The sequence below is a fragment of the Pogoniulus pusillus genome, chromosome 31 (assembly GCF_015220805.1).
Source record: "Pogoniulus pusillus isolate bPogPus1 chromosome 31, bPogPus1.pri, whole genome shotgun sequence".
In the NCBI taxonomy this organism is placed as follows: Eukaryota; Metazoa; Chordata; class Aves; order Piciformes; family Lybiidae; genus Pogoniulus; species Pogoniulus pusillus.
The window spans coordinates 8,562,702-8,580,936 of NC_087294.1; the positions used below are offsets into that span (position 1 = coordinate 8,562,702).

The 18,235-nt window shown below is 41.6% G+C and overlaps 1 protein-coding gene and 1 long non-coding RNA gene across 5 annotated transcripts in view; one reads left to right on the forward strand and one right to left on the reverse strand.

Moving 5' to 3' along the window:
- Positions 1–12,657, reverse strand: part of PEX7 (peroxisomal biogenesis factor 7) — a 36,587-nt gene extending 23,930 nt beyond the window's left edge. Inside the window, exons 1-5 of one of the 2 annotated variants that reach the window (XM_064169125.1) lie at positions 12,311–12,657; positions 11,244–11,301; positions 9,817–9,967; positions 6,569–6,646; positions 6,134–6,242 (exon numbers count right to left, since the gene is read on the reverse strand). In XM_064169125.1, coding sequence (XP_064025195.1) covers positions 6,134–6,242; positions 6,569–6,646; positions 9,817–9,967; positions 11,244–11,301; positions 12,311–12,440 — 526 coding nt within the window. In that variant the 5' untranslated portion in view covers positions 12,441–12,657. Of the gene's footprint in view, positions 1–6,133; positions 6,243–6,568; positions 6,647–9,816; positions 9,968–11,243; positions 11,302–12,154; positions 12,285–12,310 lie in introns of those variants that run through there. The other variant, XM_064169126.1, reaches the window with a different exon arrangement.
- An 8-nt stretch (positions 12,658–12,665) lies between these two features.
- On the forward strand, positions 12,666–18,073 carry LOC135189112 (uncharacterized). 3 transcript variants are annotated; one of them, XR_010307931.1, is made up of 4 exons: positions 12,666–12,975; positions 14,621–14,705; positions 14,820–17,148; positions 17,482–18,073. It is a non-coding gene; the product is annotated as an uncharacterized LOC135189112 (long non-coding RNA). The 3 variants fall into 3 exon arrangements; XR_010307930.1 differs by lacking the exon at positions 12,666–12,975 and adding an exon at positions 13,824–14,287; XR_010307932.1 differs by lacking the exon at positions 12,666–12,975 and adding an exon at positions 13,827–14,287 and having other exon boundaries at positions 14,820–16,058.
- The last annotated feature ends 162 nt before the right edge of the window (positions 18,074–18,235 follow it).

Below are 18,235 nucleotides of genomic sequence, written 5' to 3' on the forward strand. Positions count from 1 at the left end.
CTGCATCCACCTCCATCCAGGCAACCCATTGTCATTGTAAAGGGTAAACCCTCTCTGGGGGTGGTCTGAACCTGACCCCAGGTGTAGTGGTTGGCCCACTCCCACTTCCTGTCTAGACCCCCTCTAAAAGCAGAGGATTTTCCTGTTTCTCTTTCTCTTTGCCCTCCCTGCCTGCCTGATAGCAGCACCCTTGTTCCTGCTGCTCCTGTTTTTGCCACATGGCATTCCTCCCCCATGGTGGGACCACTGCTCCCTGAATCTACCTCCATCCATTGCCATCAATCTACTTGCATATATATTTTGTACCTTGTTTTCCCTTCTCTATACCTCTTTGCAACTCCCCTTGCCCTAAATACCTTTTATTCCTTGTTATTTTTTTCTTTTAACTTCCAAATAGGAGCAAGACTACTCTTTGGGTGTTTTCTACCCCTTTTACCCTTCTGCCTAAAAATCTTTTACACAAGGAGAAAGGGCAGGGGGGAGCATTCTGTATTTAATTTTGTTCTGTGGGCTTTGGGTTGCTGGGAAGCTCTAAACTGCAACATCACTATAGGTAGCTAGACAGACACACATTTGACTTCGACAGAAGCTGCTGTTAGAAATGTGAACATTCCAAAACTTTTAAGGCTCCTTCAAATCTGCATTATGAAGAAAGTATTCCACATGGTAAAGCAGAAGCAGGATAATAATAGAAAACACAAGTAAAGCACACCTAGTACCATCACATTCACTAACAGTCACTTCTCCAGTTGGCATCCCAAACTAAGCAATGACAAAAGTGGCAAACAATCTCCCCCCCCCCCCAGTATTTCTATTTCTGTAACAAGCAATTTCTCTGTGGCAACATAGTTTTGCTGGTCTGTTAGATAATTATGATTCCAGATTTGTTTGTATATTATACTTGCTTTCTTTCATTTTAATGAATATTTGTGAAATCTTGGACAAATCAACAGAGCTACACAATATATACTCATCTATTCAAAATGTTTGAAAGAGATGCTCATCTGTAAGTGCATCATCCCCATACACAGGATAAAGACTGCTAATGTGAATGACAGTGTATGATGGTGAAGGGATCCAGTTTATTTGAGATTTAAACTTCATGTAGGTTTTGTACTGGCTCTTTACTCACAGATCTATTTTCCTCAAATCCATAAATCATAATGTTCTAAATCCTGTTATAATAATCAGCTAAACAACCATTGCCAGGCAGTGCAGAGGTACAACATCAAGTATAAAAAAAATAGTTAAGTATCTGGGAGCTGAATAAAACCCCAAGAAACCTTAAATGCTATCTGAAGGCAAAAAGATTTTAACTATGTTTTTCAAGAACCAAAATACTGTTAGCTGAAAACTTCATTTTAAAGAAATCCCAATAAATATTTCAGCTTGCACATTAGAGGTTGATTTACTAAAGCTTACCAAACACAAGACTCTGATCAATTCAGGAGTGTGCTAGCATGTCTTGTAGCAACAGACTACAAATGAAAACACTCACCTCACTCCATTACATAAATTGGACAATACAAAGTAAGTAAATTGTATTTTCATAGCTTCTAGCATAAATATCAGTTTAGCTGAACTGGTACAAAACATGCTAAGTCCATGGTTAGTTTGCTCTCTAGATGCTCAATACATACAAGATGACATTCAGTACACTGAAGCCTCTTATTCTTTCATCTCTTGAAAACCTTCTCCAATGAGATTTTGCACAACTGTTTTTTCAGTCTAAGGCAGACACTCACCAGGGCTCTGGGTCAGTACTGCACGTACACCTGAACCTCCTGCTTATCTTATCAGCTCAAAATTGTTACTGGCATAACAACAGCAGCTATTTACATACACAGAATTAAGAGTTTGTTCTGTTAATAGTAACTCCCAGTTTCAAGCAATAAAAAGATAAGCCAATTACTTGCCTTTTTAGAGTATAAATAATTGAACATGAAGATGACAGCATTGAAAAGTACCTCTCACACATCCCTGTAAATGTTAAATGGGAGTGTATTAGATGCTGGACAAAAGCTAATTTAACTGAAACATCAAACAGATCTATCTTCTCTAATTCAATTCCATTTTATTGTCCACTGCAGGCAAACTTAGTTTCCCTGCATGTATTTGGATGAGGGAGTCAATGAAGCAAAATAACTATACTAAGTATCAAATTATTTTTCAGCTGTTTTATAGTGTAGTCTCAAGTTTCTAATTCTCTTCATTTGTATTCTCCTTCTAGTTTCAAACTGGTCTGAGAAAAAGCTGTATTTTAAAGGCAAAGATTTAACCTTACCAGCTTCAGGGAAAAGATGGCTAGGCACATAATAATCCATCTCAACACCTATTCTACAGTAGCTTGTAGTTCTGTTTGGCTTGTTTGAATTGATTCTTGCCAGGGAAGTCAAAGGGAACACCAAGAATTTCTACAGGTATATTAATGGTAAAAAGAAGAATAGGGAAGGTGTGGGCCCCCTCAGAAAGGAAGCAGGTGAAATGGTCACAAGTGACATGGAAAAGGCTGATGAGGAATTAGCAGATGCAACCAGAGGAAGGATCCAGGGAAACTACAGATCGTTCAGTCTAACCTCAGTGGCAGGGAAGGTTATGAAGCAAATCATCTGGAGTGCCATTACTCAGCACATATAAAGAAGCTCCCTCTTGTGTTGCAGCAAAAGAGGTTCCACCTCAACATAAGGGGGAACTTCTTTACTGTAAAGGTCACAGAGCACTGGAACAGGCTCCCCAGGGAGGTTGTGGAGTCTCCTCTGGAGGCTTTCAAGGCCTGTCTGGATGTGTTCCTCTGTGATCTGTGTTAGATAGTATTGTCCTGCTCCAGCAGGAGGGTTTGACTCGATCTCCTTGGGTCCCTTCCAAACCCTAACATCCTATGATATACAGCAACCAGGTGATCAGGCCCAGTCAGCATGGGTTCATGAATGGCAGGTCCTGCCTGACTAACCTGATCTCCTCCTGTGACAAAGTGACCCACTTAGTGAAGGAGGGCAAGACTGATACTGTCTCCCACAGCATCCTCCTGGAGAAACTGGTTGATCATGTTTTGGATAGGCATATACCTCACTGTGTTAGAAATTGGCTGGATGGCTGGGCCCAAAGAGTGGTGGTGAATGGCTCTGAACCTGTGAACAGTCACACGTGGTGATCCCCAGGGGTCAGTAGTGGGGCCTGTTCTCTTGTATATATCTTTATCAATGATCTGGATGAGGGGATCAAGTGCATTCTCAGTAAGTTTGTAGATGACATAGGTGACATCAGGTTGGGTGGGATTGTTATCTGCTTGAATGACGGCTCTGCAGAGAGACTTGGACAGGCTGCATCAATGGGCTGAGACCAGTTGTATGAGATTCAACAAGGCCATAGTCCTGCACTTGGGTGACAACAAGCCTAGGCAACCCTATGGGTTGAGGGAAGGGCATCTGGAAAGCTGCTCAACAGAGAACGACCTGAGGGTGTTGATCAACAGCTGTCTCAACATGAGCCAGCAGTGTGCCCAGGTGGTCAAGAAGGCCAACGGCATCCTGGTCTGTATCAGGAATATAGTGTGGCCAGCAGGATAAGAAAGGCCATTGTCCTGCTGTACTCAGTAGCTTGTGAGACTGCCCCTTGAATACCATGTTCAATTTTGGGTCTCTCACTACAAAGAAGACTTTTAAGGTACTGAAGCAAATCCAGAGAAGGGCAAAGCAGCTGGTGAAAGATCTAGAGAATGAGTCTGCTGTGGTGCTGATGAGGGAACTGGGATTTAGTCTGGAGAAAAGGTGGCTGAGGGGAGATGTCATTGCTCTCCCCAGCTGCCTGAAAGGAGGTTGTAGCAAGGTGAGTGTTGTCTGTTCTCTCAAGTAGCAAGCAACAGAACAAGAGGAAATTATCTCGAGTTGCACCAGGGGAGGTTTAGATCAGACAATAGGAAATGTGTCTTCACAGAAAGGGTTGTGATCCCCTGGGACATGCTGCCCAGGGGAGTGGTTGAATCATTACCCCTAGAGGTATTTAAAAGACAGGCAGATGTGCTGCTAACTTGGTTTAGCAGCATACTTAGTGTTAGGCTAATGGTTAGACTCCATCTTAAAGGTCTTTTTTCCTAAACTATTCTATGACCAGTGAAAACAGTCTGCAGTTAGCTTCAGGCTTCAGCAGGATGTGTCAATCCCTTCCAAGAATGAAATTCACAAAAGAATAGGAACTCTGCAGCATTTTAGTCAAAACTTCCAACAGCTGCACCCACTGACTCACTCAAAGAACAGATCAATTGTATGTTGTTCTACCTAATTTAAGTACCACCAGCTACAGCATCCAACAATCACTGTTTCCCAAAATTATTCAAGTGGCAATGTACTGAAAGAGAGTTTGGCTTCATATCCCAGAGAATTGAATTTGAAATGACAAGCTGGATCACAAAAGCCCTTTTGCTCCTCTAGAACATCAAAAATTTTGTATGAGTAAGACTACCATGGAGAGGAGGCTTCCAAGCAGGACTTTGAGGAGATCATAAAAATCCCCTAGAATTTGGAAAACAACCTAAGCACTGTTTTCTCCACTTAGAACCACAGAATTGTCAGGGCTGGAAGGGACCTCAAGGATCATCTAGTTCCAACCCCCCTACCATGGGCAGGGACACCTCACACTAGATCAGGATGCTCAGAGCCACATCCAGCCTGGCCCTAAACACCTCCAGGGACAGGGCTTCTGTCCTTGGGCATCGTGTTCCAGTGTCTCACCACCCTCATGGTGAAGAACTTCTTCCTAGCATTCAATTTGAACCTACCCACTTCTAGTTTTGCTCCATTCCTCCTAATCCTATCACTACTTGATATCCTAAAAAGTCCCTCATCAGCTTTCCTGCTCCTTGGAGACTTCTCTTCTCCAGACTGAACAGCCCCAACTCTGTCTGTCTGTCTCTATAGGAGGGGTGATCCAGCTCTCTGATCATCCTCGTCACTCTCTGGACACTTAGCGTTGGCCAAATGGTACTTAGCTGGTATTCTGCAGTATATTCTGCACTTAAACAGAATTGTCCAAACAGCACACAAGGCTCAATCTTGCCAGTTTCTGCACATCCTATCAGGTAGTTTCAAACTCAGGAAGTAGCACTTAGTGTGACACCTATCTGTGCAGCAGCATCTGGCTTCCAAGAACTACTATGTTAGCACAAACCCCCATAACTTGTTAGTTTAGTTCTGCAGTCTGAGTCAGATGGAAATAGCCAAACCCAAATTTTAGGAAAGCCATATGAACTTTTTGACCAAACTTCCTACAAAATCAGGAAGATCAGTATCTTGCATACTCACTGTCTCTCTTCACCTTCAGTGACAGGAAAGGATTCATACTTGCTTACCTTCTTGATACAAGCACTAAACAATTTCCATTTAAATCAGTACAGAAGTCAAATAGACTTGAAAACAGAGTGTTTAAAGTCACTGGAGTTAATCTAACAATATTGGTATTAAGGTAGTGTTTTAATGCCCTTCTGTTTCCCATGAAAACCCTGTGGCTCACAGCACCTCTTAGCCAGTTAAGTTCAGGGTCTCAACTCAGAGCTCTCCTTGTGCCTCTGGAGCAGGAGCAGTGTTTGGAAAACACTGTCACCTCAACAAAGAACGTCTTTGCCTCTAGGTACACTCAGCTCAATTATTATGTCGATGAGCAAGATTCAAAGCACTGTCCACAGCAGAAAACTGACAATCACATTTCCCAAGACAGAGATCTCCAGGAGTACTAAAAAACAATACAATGAGAACTATATTTCTCACAGCTAAGTCTATTGACTCTTGAGACCATCTGAACAAAACTGAAACTCTGAAGACAAAATAAAGCATTTAACATTGTTTAGTAGTCCATAACAAGAGTGAGATGAATGGAAGACAGCTACATAAAGTAACAGAAAAAACTGCCACAAGGTCAATGAAGTGACTGCTAGAAAACTGCTGATCCCTGTATGAATGGCCAAGAGGATGATTTACAGATCATAATAGAACCTACATGCTTATCTTTACTTCTTTGGTTTCTCTGTGTGACACACACCCACCACCTGCTGGACAAAGTTCTGAACTAATCCAATTTAAGAAAAAAAGAAAGAAAACAAAAGGGTTTTTTGTTGCAAGAAGTCCTTTAGCATCATCTTTACCTGAAGCAGATGCAAAACAACCTGGGATGTGTGGAGACCATATAGTGCTGTAAATGACCCCTTCGTGGCCTTTGAAAGTGCATAATGACTTCCCCACAGCTGGATCCCACTAAACAGTAAAAAAAAGCAAAATGAAGCACAAAATCAACATTAAAGGCACACATTCAATAAGGGAAGGATTTCATGTATTTAAAATAAAAGCTTTATGCATACAGGAAGGACTAAATCAAATTCTTTTTACCATGTATCAAAACCAGCATTTGCACACTTAAACTGCTATCAACTGAGGGATAAAGCAACATCTCCATTAAAACAGAAATTAAGTTTCAGTGCCAAAATAAAGAGGAATGATGAATCAGTGCTGTTTCTTAACACAAAGAACTACCATGTCCAAAACAAATCATGACTTTCACCTTCAGCAGAACACCAACATACCAGCTTGGCTGTTTGATCCCATGAACCAGACACCACTAGCTGCTCTCCTCTAGTTTGGCTCCAGTCAACACTATATGCCTATAAATGATACAACAAACCTAGTTTAGAAACAGAATTAAATACAAGTTTGAGACTCCAGTTAGACAAAGTTTCATAAAACAGACTTGGATTTGCAGGTTGCATCATAAACAGCTAAAAAAAACCCCACACATCAATCAAGCACCACAAAGCTGATAAAAATGGCATTTATCTGAAAGAAACCCTACATTTTACATCCCAGTCTGGCATTACAGGTATGCATAGACTCAGAAAAGTATTAAAAACTAGTAAGTATGGGCCAAAATAGAGCGGAAAAAGAAAAGTTGTAGCAAAATCTACATAGACCCATCATCACTACAAGTTTCTACCACTGTAAAAACCTGTAATTATGGCTGATTTCTTATCTCTGATCCAAATTTATTCAAATATTTACAGTTTCTAAGCCCCAGTAATGTAAATGTGCTCTCTCTTCACAGCTGACTACAGAGTTGACTTTGAGGTTTTGGCTGACGAACAATAAATACCTTTTCATATCTAACCCTCTTAAGAAATACATTCCATAAATATTCCTGACTTGCATCTTTTCCAGGCTCTGTGACACTTCTTTTTAGCATTCATATCCTCAAATCAAATAAAACTAAAAACTCAACTTCCCTCGTGACCATTTATTTCATCTACTAGGAAATTACTTTTCATTGCATAGTTGAAATAAACTCCTTTTCTTCTCTTACAGTTTCAGAGGATAACAGAACGTGAGGGGTTGGAAGGGACCTTGAAAGATCATCCAGTCTCACACCCTTGCCAGAGCAGGATCACCTAGACCAGATCACGCAGGAACACATCCAGACATGTTTTGAATGTCTCCAGAGAAGACTCCATAACCTTCCTGGGCAGCCTGTTTCAGTGCCATGTAAGCTTTCACTTACATTTACATGGAACTTCCTATGCTCCAGCTTGCACCCACTGGCCCTTGTCCTATCATTGGATAAGAATGAAAAGAAAGAGGAGGGAGGAGCACAAAAAGCTTTACTTTCATTCTTCTTTCCTTTTGATGCTATCATCTTAATGGAAGCTGTGTTGAGCAATTGGGGAAGACTAAAGACAGTATAAACCTCAGTTGTGAATCTTTCTGAGTTTTGTCTTTGGTCACAACATATATTAATACTAGTTTATGCCCAAACAGCAGCAAGATATGCTCCAGGCAAGATGAAAAGATGAGGAAGAGATACAAAAACATAAAAAAGTAATTAAAAATACATGTTCAGGCTCACTTTACAAGATGAACTTAACTCAAGCAATCTATTGTCTCAAATTCCAGTGAGATTTCATCAAAACCAAAGTAAAATAGACTAATTTATTAATGAGATTCAACATTTGGTTAGTGCTGGTATAAAACTCTGTCTTGATAATAAAGATGCAGTTTTAAATTAAAAATGCATGTTCTTTTTGAAGATGGAAAATAATCCCATTTAGAAAACAAGAAAGAGATCCCTGTCAACTTTGCTTTAGAAGTATTACAACATCCCTGGCTGCCTCAAAAGATACATTGCCAGCAGATTCAGAGAGATGATTCTACCACTTTGCTCTGCCCTGCTGAGACTCACCTGGAGTACTGCATCCTGCTTTGAAGCCCTACATATAGGAAGGACATGGACCTGACGGAGCAGGTCCAGAGGAGGGCCACACAAATGATGAGGGGGTTGGAGCACCTCTGCTACAAAAGATAGGCTGGCTGAGGGAGCTGGGGTTGTTCAACCTGGAAAAGATGAGGGTCCAGGGAGACCTAATATCAGCCTTCCAATACCTGAAGGGGATCTACAAGAAGGATGGTGAGAGATTATTTACAAAGACTGCAGTAATAGGATGAGGGGCAATGGCTTCAAAATAGAGAAAAGCAGATTTAGACTGAGTGGTAGGAAGAGGTTCTTTACCCTGAGGGTGGTGGAACACTGGAACAGGTTGCCCAGGGATGTGGTTGAAGTCCCATCCCTAGAGATATTCAAAGAAAGGCTCATCAGGGCTCTGGGCAACCTGATCTAGTAGAGGATGTCCCTCTTGACTGCAGAGCGGGTTGGACTAGATGACTTGTGGCAGTCTTGCCCAGCCCAGACCACTCTACGATCCTACAATTCTATTATAAAATGCAGTGACAAATACATGAGCAAACCAAGGAAGAGTCATACAAAGGACACTACTAGTTTGGATTTCATGGAAAGGACACTTGAGGAAGACCCCTTACTTCATCACTGAAGACCCCTTACTTCATCACTGAAGACCACCAGAGGGACCAGCGGATAAAAAGAGACACGCATGGAAGAGATGCCTCCCATTCTTGGAACTGATAAGAAAAATCCAACCTTCTCTTAGAATTAGTAATGGATATGTATTAGAATAGGATATAAAAAGAGAAGATTGAAAGCAAACAGTGTGTGTTAGGGTAGAGCAGAGCCTCCTCACACACCCAGGCCTGTACATTGCTTGAGTCTTGTAACTCTATTAAAAGCCTTATTTTGCATGAACTTAAGTTTATGCTTTTTATTTATGACACTATGCTGGAGTGAATGCCAAGACTCCACAAGCAGTCAGAATTATTCCTGTTTTCACATTCCTATTTTCCAAGTTTTGTTTGTTTAAACTGTTAAATTCTATGCCATTGCTTCCTGTGAACTGGAAATCCAAAGAACCTCAGGGAATTTTCCCATTTTGTAAATATTAACAATAAAAATAATTTTCATACAGAAAATAATAGTCATAATTCATAACCATTACTAATTTCTGATACACTAGGTACAAAAGAAGTCCTAAAGACTGCATAGTGTGCATCATTCACATTATCCTCAAGGATAACACTGCTATATACATTAGCTGTTTGATGTTAGACCTATCCAATAATGCTCCCTCCACGTCACAGAGCAGCTGCAATACTTTTCACACAACATGTGTGCTTAGCCTGTAAGAAACTACAAACACTCTTCCTGAATATATTAGATTTATGCAATGAAGTGGTGCATCCTACAGCATATGAACGTACACATGCAGATGTCTAACAGGTAATTCACTTTATATTCAAAATAACACTGCTTCAAATCCAAACCACAGATCCACAGTTTAAAAACAGACAACCTCACGTTTGAAAAGTAAACCCACAAACTTGTAATAATTCAAACAATTAGATTGTTCTTTATTTTAAATAAGTTTGATCAATTTACCTCCTGAGTGTGCTCTTTATAGACTTGCAGCGGACCTTTGGTTTTAGTTACATCCCAGATTTGCAGAGATCCATCTCCACTAGAAGTGATCAATACATGTTCATTATTCTCACTCCAGGTCACATCAAACAGGCCATCGTTCCAGTCAAAACTAAGTTGAAACAATAAAGATATTTGTCTGTGAGAATGCACAACATAAAATTCTGAACTAGACACGTGCAAAGACAATACTTCTTTAACTCATCCTCTTTACCATTCTGAACAGCATTTTTGTACATTTGAGTTGCCAGTAAATCTCCTTGCAATTAACTTAATTGTCTAATGCCAACTTTTACAACTGTTTGCCAGAATAAGTTAAGGTAAAGCAAACAGAAAGTGAGGTACCACATCTCAGCATGCTACACAGCTTCTCAAGCATGTTGAGACAGAGGCAGAAGCCCTTGTCTGTGACAACCTTGTAAACAGAACTGTGTTGAGAGATCTCTATCCAATTCACACCACCATTAGGAAGCTTGAATCACAATGAAAAAATCAACAGAAACACAATCATGACCAGATTAAAGATCTATACACTCCCTTGGAAGGCCTTTCAGCACACCAACAATTTGTCCTATAGGATCTGACATCATCTATTAGTTGTTCTGTAATAACTATCAATGATGGTGCTGTTACCTAATGATATATATGAGTTTATGTCCCCCCTTTTCTCTGAGGCTAAGTTCAAGTTAAACTTCATAGCAGCTAGTGATAATGACGAAGGAAAGGCACTTAAGTAGAATGTCTTGAGAAAATGACACAGCTCAGGACATTACAGGACTTTCTACAAAAGCAGTGCACTTAGTAGAACTTAAGAGTGTTGAACATTTTCAAAGAGCCTTGTTCTGTAACGCTGAATTAAAACCAATTTCTCTGAATATGGCTAATTATTTGTTAAGCATGTCAGCCCTCATAAGTAAGCTCCTTCAAAACTTCATTAAAAAAAAATTAGGTGAATGACAGTATGAAATCTCCTCCTCCCAACTTTTTTTCTCCTACCATCCAGAACACAAATCAAACTTTGGCCAAATCCTTAGAATATTCCATCTTCTGAGACGAAGCTCTACAACTTCATGCAGCTTCCTGCTCTATTTTTAAGTGCAAGTAAATCATAAGGGCTTAAATTTAGGTGGCAATGAACTGCTCCTAAGTAGCTAAAATTTTTAATTTTATGCTAGGGCAGAGAGCTGCTTTTAATTTACAGCATCAGTTATTGACACTACTATGCCATGTAAAATGATCACTTGCATGCAAATATAGAGATGTATTTGATAGATACTATAGCATGGATATAACACTTTTCATCACTAATAACCCAAAATATTTAGCTTGTGTCTTGCACTCAGTGGTACGTAATGATTCCTTGCAAAATGAAAACTTAAACCTGTTACCTCCTAAGCAGAACAATCCCAGCTTCATTTTGTTCCAGCACTGCCAGAGTTCCACAACCTAAACCAGCAAAATAAAGCAAAGCATCACAGCTAGTTGCCCCATGCCTAAGTAATGCAGTTCTAAAGCAGCTTCGGTGTACAGACAGAATGGGTATCTGAATGTTGAGGCCAAACAATGAGCAGCATAAATAAACATCTATCTCATGGCTTTTACAACTGTATTTAATTCACCTTAGATTGACTTGTGGTAGTTGGGTTGGTTTGTTTTAACTCCAGCATTACCTGTAGCTTAGGCAGGAAAAGAAACCTGCTTATAAAAGCATTAAAATGCATTTTCCCCGCCATGAGCCTCGTTACAGACATAGCAGCATCGGGTTCTCTTTTATCTTGTTGATAATAACACTTCTTTACACACACACCCCCTTTAAATCTGGCACTACAAACACAGCTCATCAAGAAATGAAACAATTCCGTTCCGAGGACACACGCATGAGTACTGCTTTCTCGTGTGACCTGGCTACTGGCGAAGCAATTCCACCTTCTTTAAATTGAATGCCTAGGAGCACTATTCCCACTGGAAAAGGTCCCAGCGGTGAGAAAAGCCCTGCCTGCGCCTTGGGCAGGACGGCAGAGGCACCAGCGGCCCTGGGGACATGCAGTGACCGAGACTAGAGCAGTTAAAATCTTAAGGAGACAATATTTTCGCACATTCCCTTCGCACAATGTACGTTTCTACCACTAAACTGATTATCAACGCTGAGAATGTCTTGCGAAAAGAAAACCACCAGGAGAGTGGGGGGTTGCTATCGTAACGCCGGAGAACGGGCAGGTTGGGGACCACAGAGGCAAGCACCAGGCTGCGGGCTGCTCCGCTGCCAATTCCCAGCCCGGGAACAAAATACATGCCGTACCAGAGCAAACCAAAAGGAACGGCAAAGGAAAACCCCAAACGCGTCTGCTGACACAGGCTGTCCTTCCGGACATCCGAGTTCCCAGACACAGGCGAGCCCCTGAGGAGCCGCCAGCAGGAACACAAGTTAACCACTACCTCACCGCCCCGCCCGCACCTGCGATGCCGTAGTACTGGGAGGCGGCACAGGCCACACGTCCCGGCCAGTAAGGCGAGAACTCCACCGCGTAGCCGTGCAGCCCGGGCAACCGCAGGACACCGCCACCGTTAGGGCCCACCGTGCCCATGGCCCTACCCGGGCCCCGTCCGAGGCGCGGAGGCGGTGCCGCACGAAAGGCCGCGGCGGAAGCGCCCCGCCCGCCGGGCGGAGATGAAGCAGCACAGGTGCCGCCATCTTTGGTGAGGGCAGAGAGTGGTCTGGCACTTAGTCCGCGCAGCGGGCTGCGCCCCGCCCACCGGGCCGTGCTGAAGCAGCAGAGGCGCCGCCATCTTTGGTGAGGGCAGAGAGCGGGCTCCGCCGGCCCCGTTCCTCTGGCCCGGCGCTTTGTCAGCGCAGCGGGCTCCTCCGGCCCCGTTCCTCTGGCCTGACACCGGCGGGCCCCGGAGAGACGAGACACTGCTGCTTCAGAGACCCCTTGGGCTCTGGGAGATTGGTGCCGGCGCTGAGCAGCCGTCCCGTTCTGCCTCGCCAACGGCGCCTAGCGACTGCCCGGCCCACAGTGACCGACTCTGAAGTGCAGCCTTGGGCCTCTGTTTTATTCCTGCGGTGTAGCCTTATTCTCTGACCTCATCAGAGGAGAGCTGCAAGCTTTGCAGGGCCTAGTAAGAAACTTATCATTTGATACCGTTATGCTTTTGTGCATACCCCTGAGTGACTTGTACTTATAGGTCATGCGGGCCAGACCAAGGCCTCCCACCTCTCAACAGCTGTTTCCCACTATGAGCAAATGAACAAAATCTTCTAGTGCTAAGTAGGTAGCTTTCAAGTGTCAGAAACAATCTACTTTTTTTAGTATGTCATAAGTCAGCTCCTGTGTTCATCATCTTGGATATGTGAGATGTCTGAATTATCATATAAGCAGATAGGTTACCTGTCATTTTTCACAGTATTACCAAGGTTGGAAAAGACCTCACAGATCATCAAGTCCAACCCTTTACCACAGAGCTCAAGGCCAGACCATGGCACCAAGTGCCACATCCAATCCTGCCTTGAACAGCTCCAGGGACGGCGACTCCACCACCTCCCCGGGCAGCCCATTCCAGTGTCCAATGACTCTCTCAGGGAAAAACTTTCTCCTCACCTCCAGCCTAAATTTCCCCTGGCGCAGCCTGAGGCTGTGTCCTCTCGTTCTGGTGCTGGCCACCTGAGAGAAGAGAGCAACCTCCTCCTGGCCACAACCACCCCTCAGGTAGTTGTAGACAGCAATAAGGTCTCCCCTGAGCCTCCTCTTCTCCAGGCTAACCAATCCCAGCTCCCTCAGCCTCTCCTCGTAGGGCTGTGCTCAAGGCCTCTCCCCAGCCTCGTCGCCCTTCTCTGGACACGCTCAAGCATCTCAGTGTCCTTCCTAAACTGGGGGCTAGAAAGCCCTTCTGGGTCATTCTCTAATGTAGTGAGTATACCTTAATATTGTATGATTTCTTCTTCTGATACAGTTAGGCTGTATGGAAGACCATTCATAAAGAAACTCAAGTTTTCTTACACTTGTACCAACTTGTGTTTAAATCAGTGGGAATTTTGCTTTGGAAGGGGTATGGTGGGAATGGGGGTAGTCCAGGCTTAAAATATTTTAGCAGGGCAGTAGCTGCAGCTTTTCTTTTACTCTATGCTGTCTGTGATATGGAGAGCTTTAAAATATACTGTGATTACTGGCAATTTATTGGCAATTTCTAGACAGACATCATATGAAATAATTTTTTAAGCCCCAGGGCAAAGGAATACCTTACTGAATTGGCTGCTGCAGGCCAAATTCCACCATTTTTAACCTCTGTGGAATGTTTTTTATTCAATATAGCTTCTGAAAATTCAGGTTAGAAGACAGTTTTCTGAGCAAGTGTTTTTAAAAGTAATTGCCTTTTGTGACTGAGCTGTCAGTAACCTAATTTGAAGAGAAACAGAACCAACATGGTGGCACAGGTAAGTAAATCTGGGCACTGTCTTGTTTTGGACTCAAGTGCTTGAGGGTGTAAAATCTTGCTACTCTATAGATGATTTATCACTGATATGTCTGAATATTGGAAAGATTTCATCAAGTGCATCTTCAAATCCTTTAGATCTTTTGCAAAGGATTTGTGAGGGAAATTCCACAAAGGGGTTATGCAAGCAGGAAGAAGTTCTTATCAGTGGCTTGGCTTTCTTTTAAAGCCAGATGAAAGAATTTTCGTAGATGTCAAGATCAAGAAGTGGGTGAAAGGTTACAAGGAAGTCCTGAGACGACCACTTCTCAAAACGTTTTTATTTTTTTCACAGAAAGGTTTGTGAGTTCAGGTTTTGAAGGTACTTAGGAGCAAGAAACAAAATGATACAGTGAAGGAAATTATTTGCAGCTTTCAAGGTAGGACAACTAAACAAATGAAAGCTATTTTACAAGCAAAGAGAGCAAAACAAAATTTGGACAAGCAAAGTCCAAACTCCAGAACTTCTAAACCTGACTGTATGTCCCGCACAGCCCCTGGACAGCTGAGTAAATGCAAGAAACACGAAGGATGACCAATCTCAGAAGCATTTTTCAGCTACTGAAACCGGATGGTCTGCCAGTCAGCGTTTTCCAACACCAAACAGACACATCCCACCTGGAGCGGTAGATGGCAGCCATGTTCCACGTGAAAACAAAGCCTTCGGTTCTCAAGGGTTTCCCTACTACACTGAGATAATTCTTTGCTTAACCCAGCATCACTTCAATGGATTAGAAAAAAAAAAAGTTGCTTAGTGTGTGACTTTTAGGCTATATTTATGCTGCAGTCACTTCTCTGAGCACAGCTCACAATCATACCCCTCATTAGCATTAGAATAGGTGGTTGAGTTGCTTACAGCTCTATCTCCACATCCTGTTCTGTTACAAACAGATGTCCTTCATTCCCTCAGCTTGCTGTCTGAAAGCTAGCTTAGCTTCGAGCGGGGCTGGTAACCATCACTGCTGTATACACTAATCCTTAAATACCTTTTGCTAGTGGGCCAAAACAGCAGGAAGGCTCAGGTCCAAGCATTTAAAGAAGTTGTGGAAACAGCTTTTCTACCAGAGAAAGGAAATTGTGAGCTATTCCCCTATGTGCAAGGACAGGAAGCTTAAAACACTGAAAATACCCAGGGACTGCTGTAAACCTTTTTTCTGCCATGTAGTTACTGCACCATTCATTAAGCTTCATGCTATGTAGATGTTCTGCAACAGGGAATTCTCAGTGGCTAATAGAAGCACAGAGATATTCTCAGCTGAAATTCCCATACAGCCATAAAGCTGCACAAATGGAAGTTCTCCGAGCAACATTTAGTGTCCCAAGGTTCCTGATAAGATTGCAAAACTGCCAACAGTGAAAATAAAGTAACCATCAGGCCTGCAAGAATGAATACAAAGGGAAAAGGGCTGCTTCATGTGGGGAAGACAACAGTTGTGGAAGTTGGAAGGAAAAGGCAGTTAGCAGAGAGACTTTTTGGTAAGTTTGAAAAGACAAAGCAAGAGGAGGGAAAGATCGTGGAGCAAGGAAGATTTAGACTAGGACATTCAGAAATAAACTTTAGAGTCCTTGTAAAAGAAAAAGGTATGAAGCAAGAAAAGTGCACATTCTTCACCACACTCACAAGGGAAAGACTTCCAGAAGATTTTTTAAGAAATACCCATCCCCAATGACATAGCCACATTGCTCCAGCAGTTTTTGTGGACTGCCATTTGTGTGCACAATGACATCATTTGGTAAGTGGATTTCTCCTGTTATTACTGTTCCATGATCAGCTGTATCCCTGCAGAACGGCCCCACTTTCCTTTACTTGCACCTGTGTACTTAAATACTCTTCTAAATGCTCAGCACGCTCATAAATTAACCTCTTCTTAAAGACTGGCAGCTGACTGCCTCATAACTATTGCCCTCTCACTACTGCACTTAAAGTCTGCTTCTGATTGTCTGCAGTGTCCTAAGAAGTCTAACTTTTAAAGACAGATTTAGAAACATTTTTTTTGTTTGTTTCAATTTAATAATTTCTACTGCTTGTGAAACTGGTATAAAGCTCATAGAAACTTCATTAGTTTATCTGCTAACAGTATCTCGTTCAGATTTTTGTATCTGGACATTACTTTTTAATGCTCATAATTGAAGCACATTGGACTTTACTCCTGCAAACTTCTTTGTCTTGCTTAACAGTGAAGAGTTTACAGTCTGTCTCTGGTCTTTCATTTCTGTATGTTACCCTGTAGTTAAATAAGAGGGCCTTAAAGCACAAAATTTAGCCCTCATTTTAAACCTAGTGTCTGTAGAGATGTATTTAATCCCTTCTGTCAATTCCATCAGCTCTGCCATAAAAAATTCAAAATACAGATTAGTGTAGCATATTTTTTTCCCTTTGCTGAACACTGATGGCCATAATATGTGAAAAATGCTAGGACAGAGTTCTGTTAAATGCACATTTGGTTTAAATTTAACCTCTATAAATCAGGATACACTGGAACTACCTTTTTTGGTCTTGGATCTTGTTTGTGCTAGTTTAAGTAGCTAAATCAAGCCTGTGGCATCTGACGTATGGTGTTTGTCAGTCATCAGAAATGGCATTTATATTTGCAACTAATAAAGTTGGCAGATTCTTGGGTAAGAGGCTTGGATAGAGAGCTGCAAAAACATATGAAGGAAAGGGTCATTATTTCAACAAATCTACATTGAACTGCTTGTTACAAGTTTTTGTTGTCAGAAAATAAAAGAGCCGGAACAGGGTGCTACTGCATTGTGATTACATGCAAACCATCTGTTGCTAAAGATGTTAATTTTACAGCACTTCAGAAACAAGTGAGCAAGGTAAGTGCACTTCTGATAATAAATGGGGGGTTATTTATTTCAAAAAATAAAATAAATTTGAAATTATTTATGTCTGATCACTTACTTCAAAGAGTTAACAGATCAAAAGGTGTTTTTTCACTTTATACAAACTTCTGCAAGCTGTTTGTTGTTCTAGATTCAACACCATTTTGGTGTTGAATTTTTTTTTCCACTTTAGGGCTCAACCTCACTTCCAAACGAGTCCATAGAAAAACTGAGTTGAATTTGGAACAGGCAGGGTGCTAATGATGACGCAAGCCTCACAAGTCAGTAATGCTAAGTGGAATAGCATTTGTTTCCGTCTCTTTTCAGCTCGAGACTTCCTTCTGCATCTGACAAACACGGGCTGTTTTCGAGAACAACAGAGACATATTGTTCTTGCTTCCTGTAAGGTGATGTAACTGCAGTGCTGAATGGATTAACATGGACTCTGCATTTGGTGGAAAATGACATTATTTAGAAAAACATTCAGACTGTAGCAAGAAACAATAAGCTACTGTATCTGGCAGATTAGCAAATATTAACCTTTCCCTGTAAATTAGTCTTTGGTTTGCTCGTCATCTTCCCACCCCATTTACCCATTTCTTATCAGCAGAAATAAATGCCTGGCATATCTCATTGAAAAAGGAGACTGCTCAACACAAAAGCAAACAGAGCTACTGAAGGTACTGCAGTGACTAATTTTTTCTAATTACTCCAGAACGAATCTTCTGATTACAGAAGTAATGGAAAACAAGGATACAGGAGCAGACTTCACACCAAGAAGTTGATTGGTCTTCATGAAATAAATTTAAACAGGATGGACCAAATGATAGGACATATAAACATTACTATAAACACGTAGAGTACTATTTTTTCATTTTCTTCTGTACCTATTTAATAAAAACACCTAATTAAAAAAAAATTCAAATTGACAGTATTTTTATTCAAACTCATAGCCTAAAAAAATGTTACAATGTCATTTCTTTTTCAAATCCATTTCTAATTTCCCAGAGTTTCACTCTTGGCCTGCAAATAATCTGAACGTTTGGGGTGCTCTTCCTTCATGATACACCTTATTTCAAGT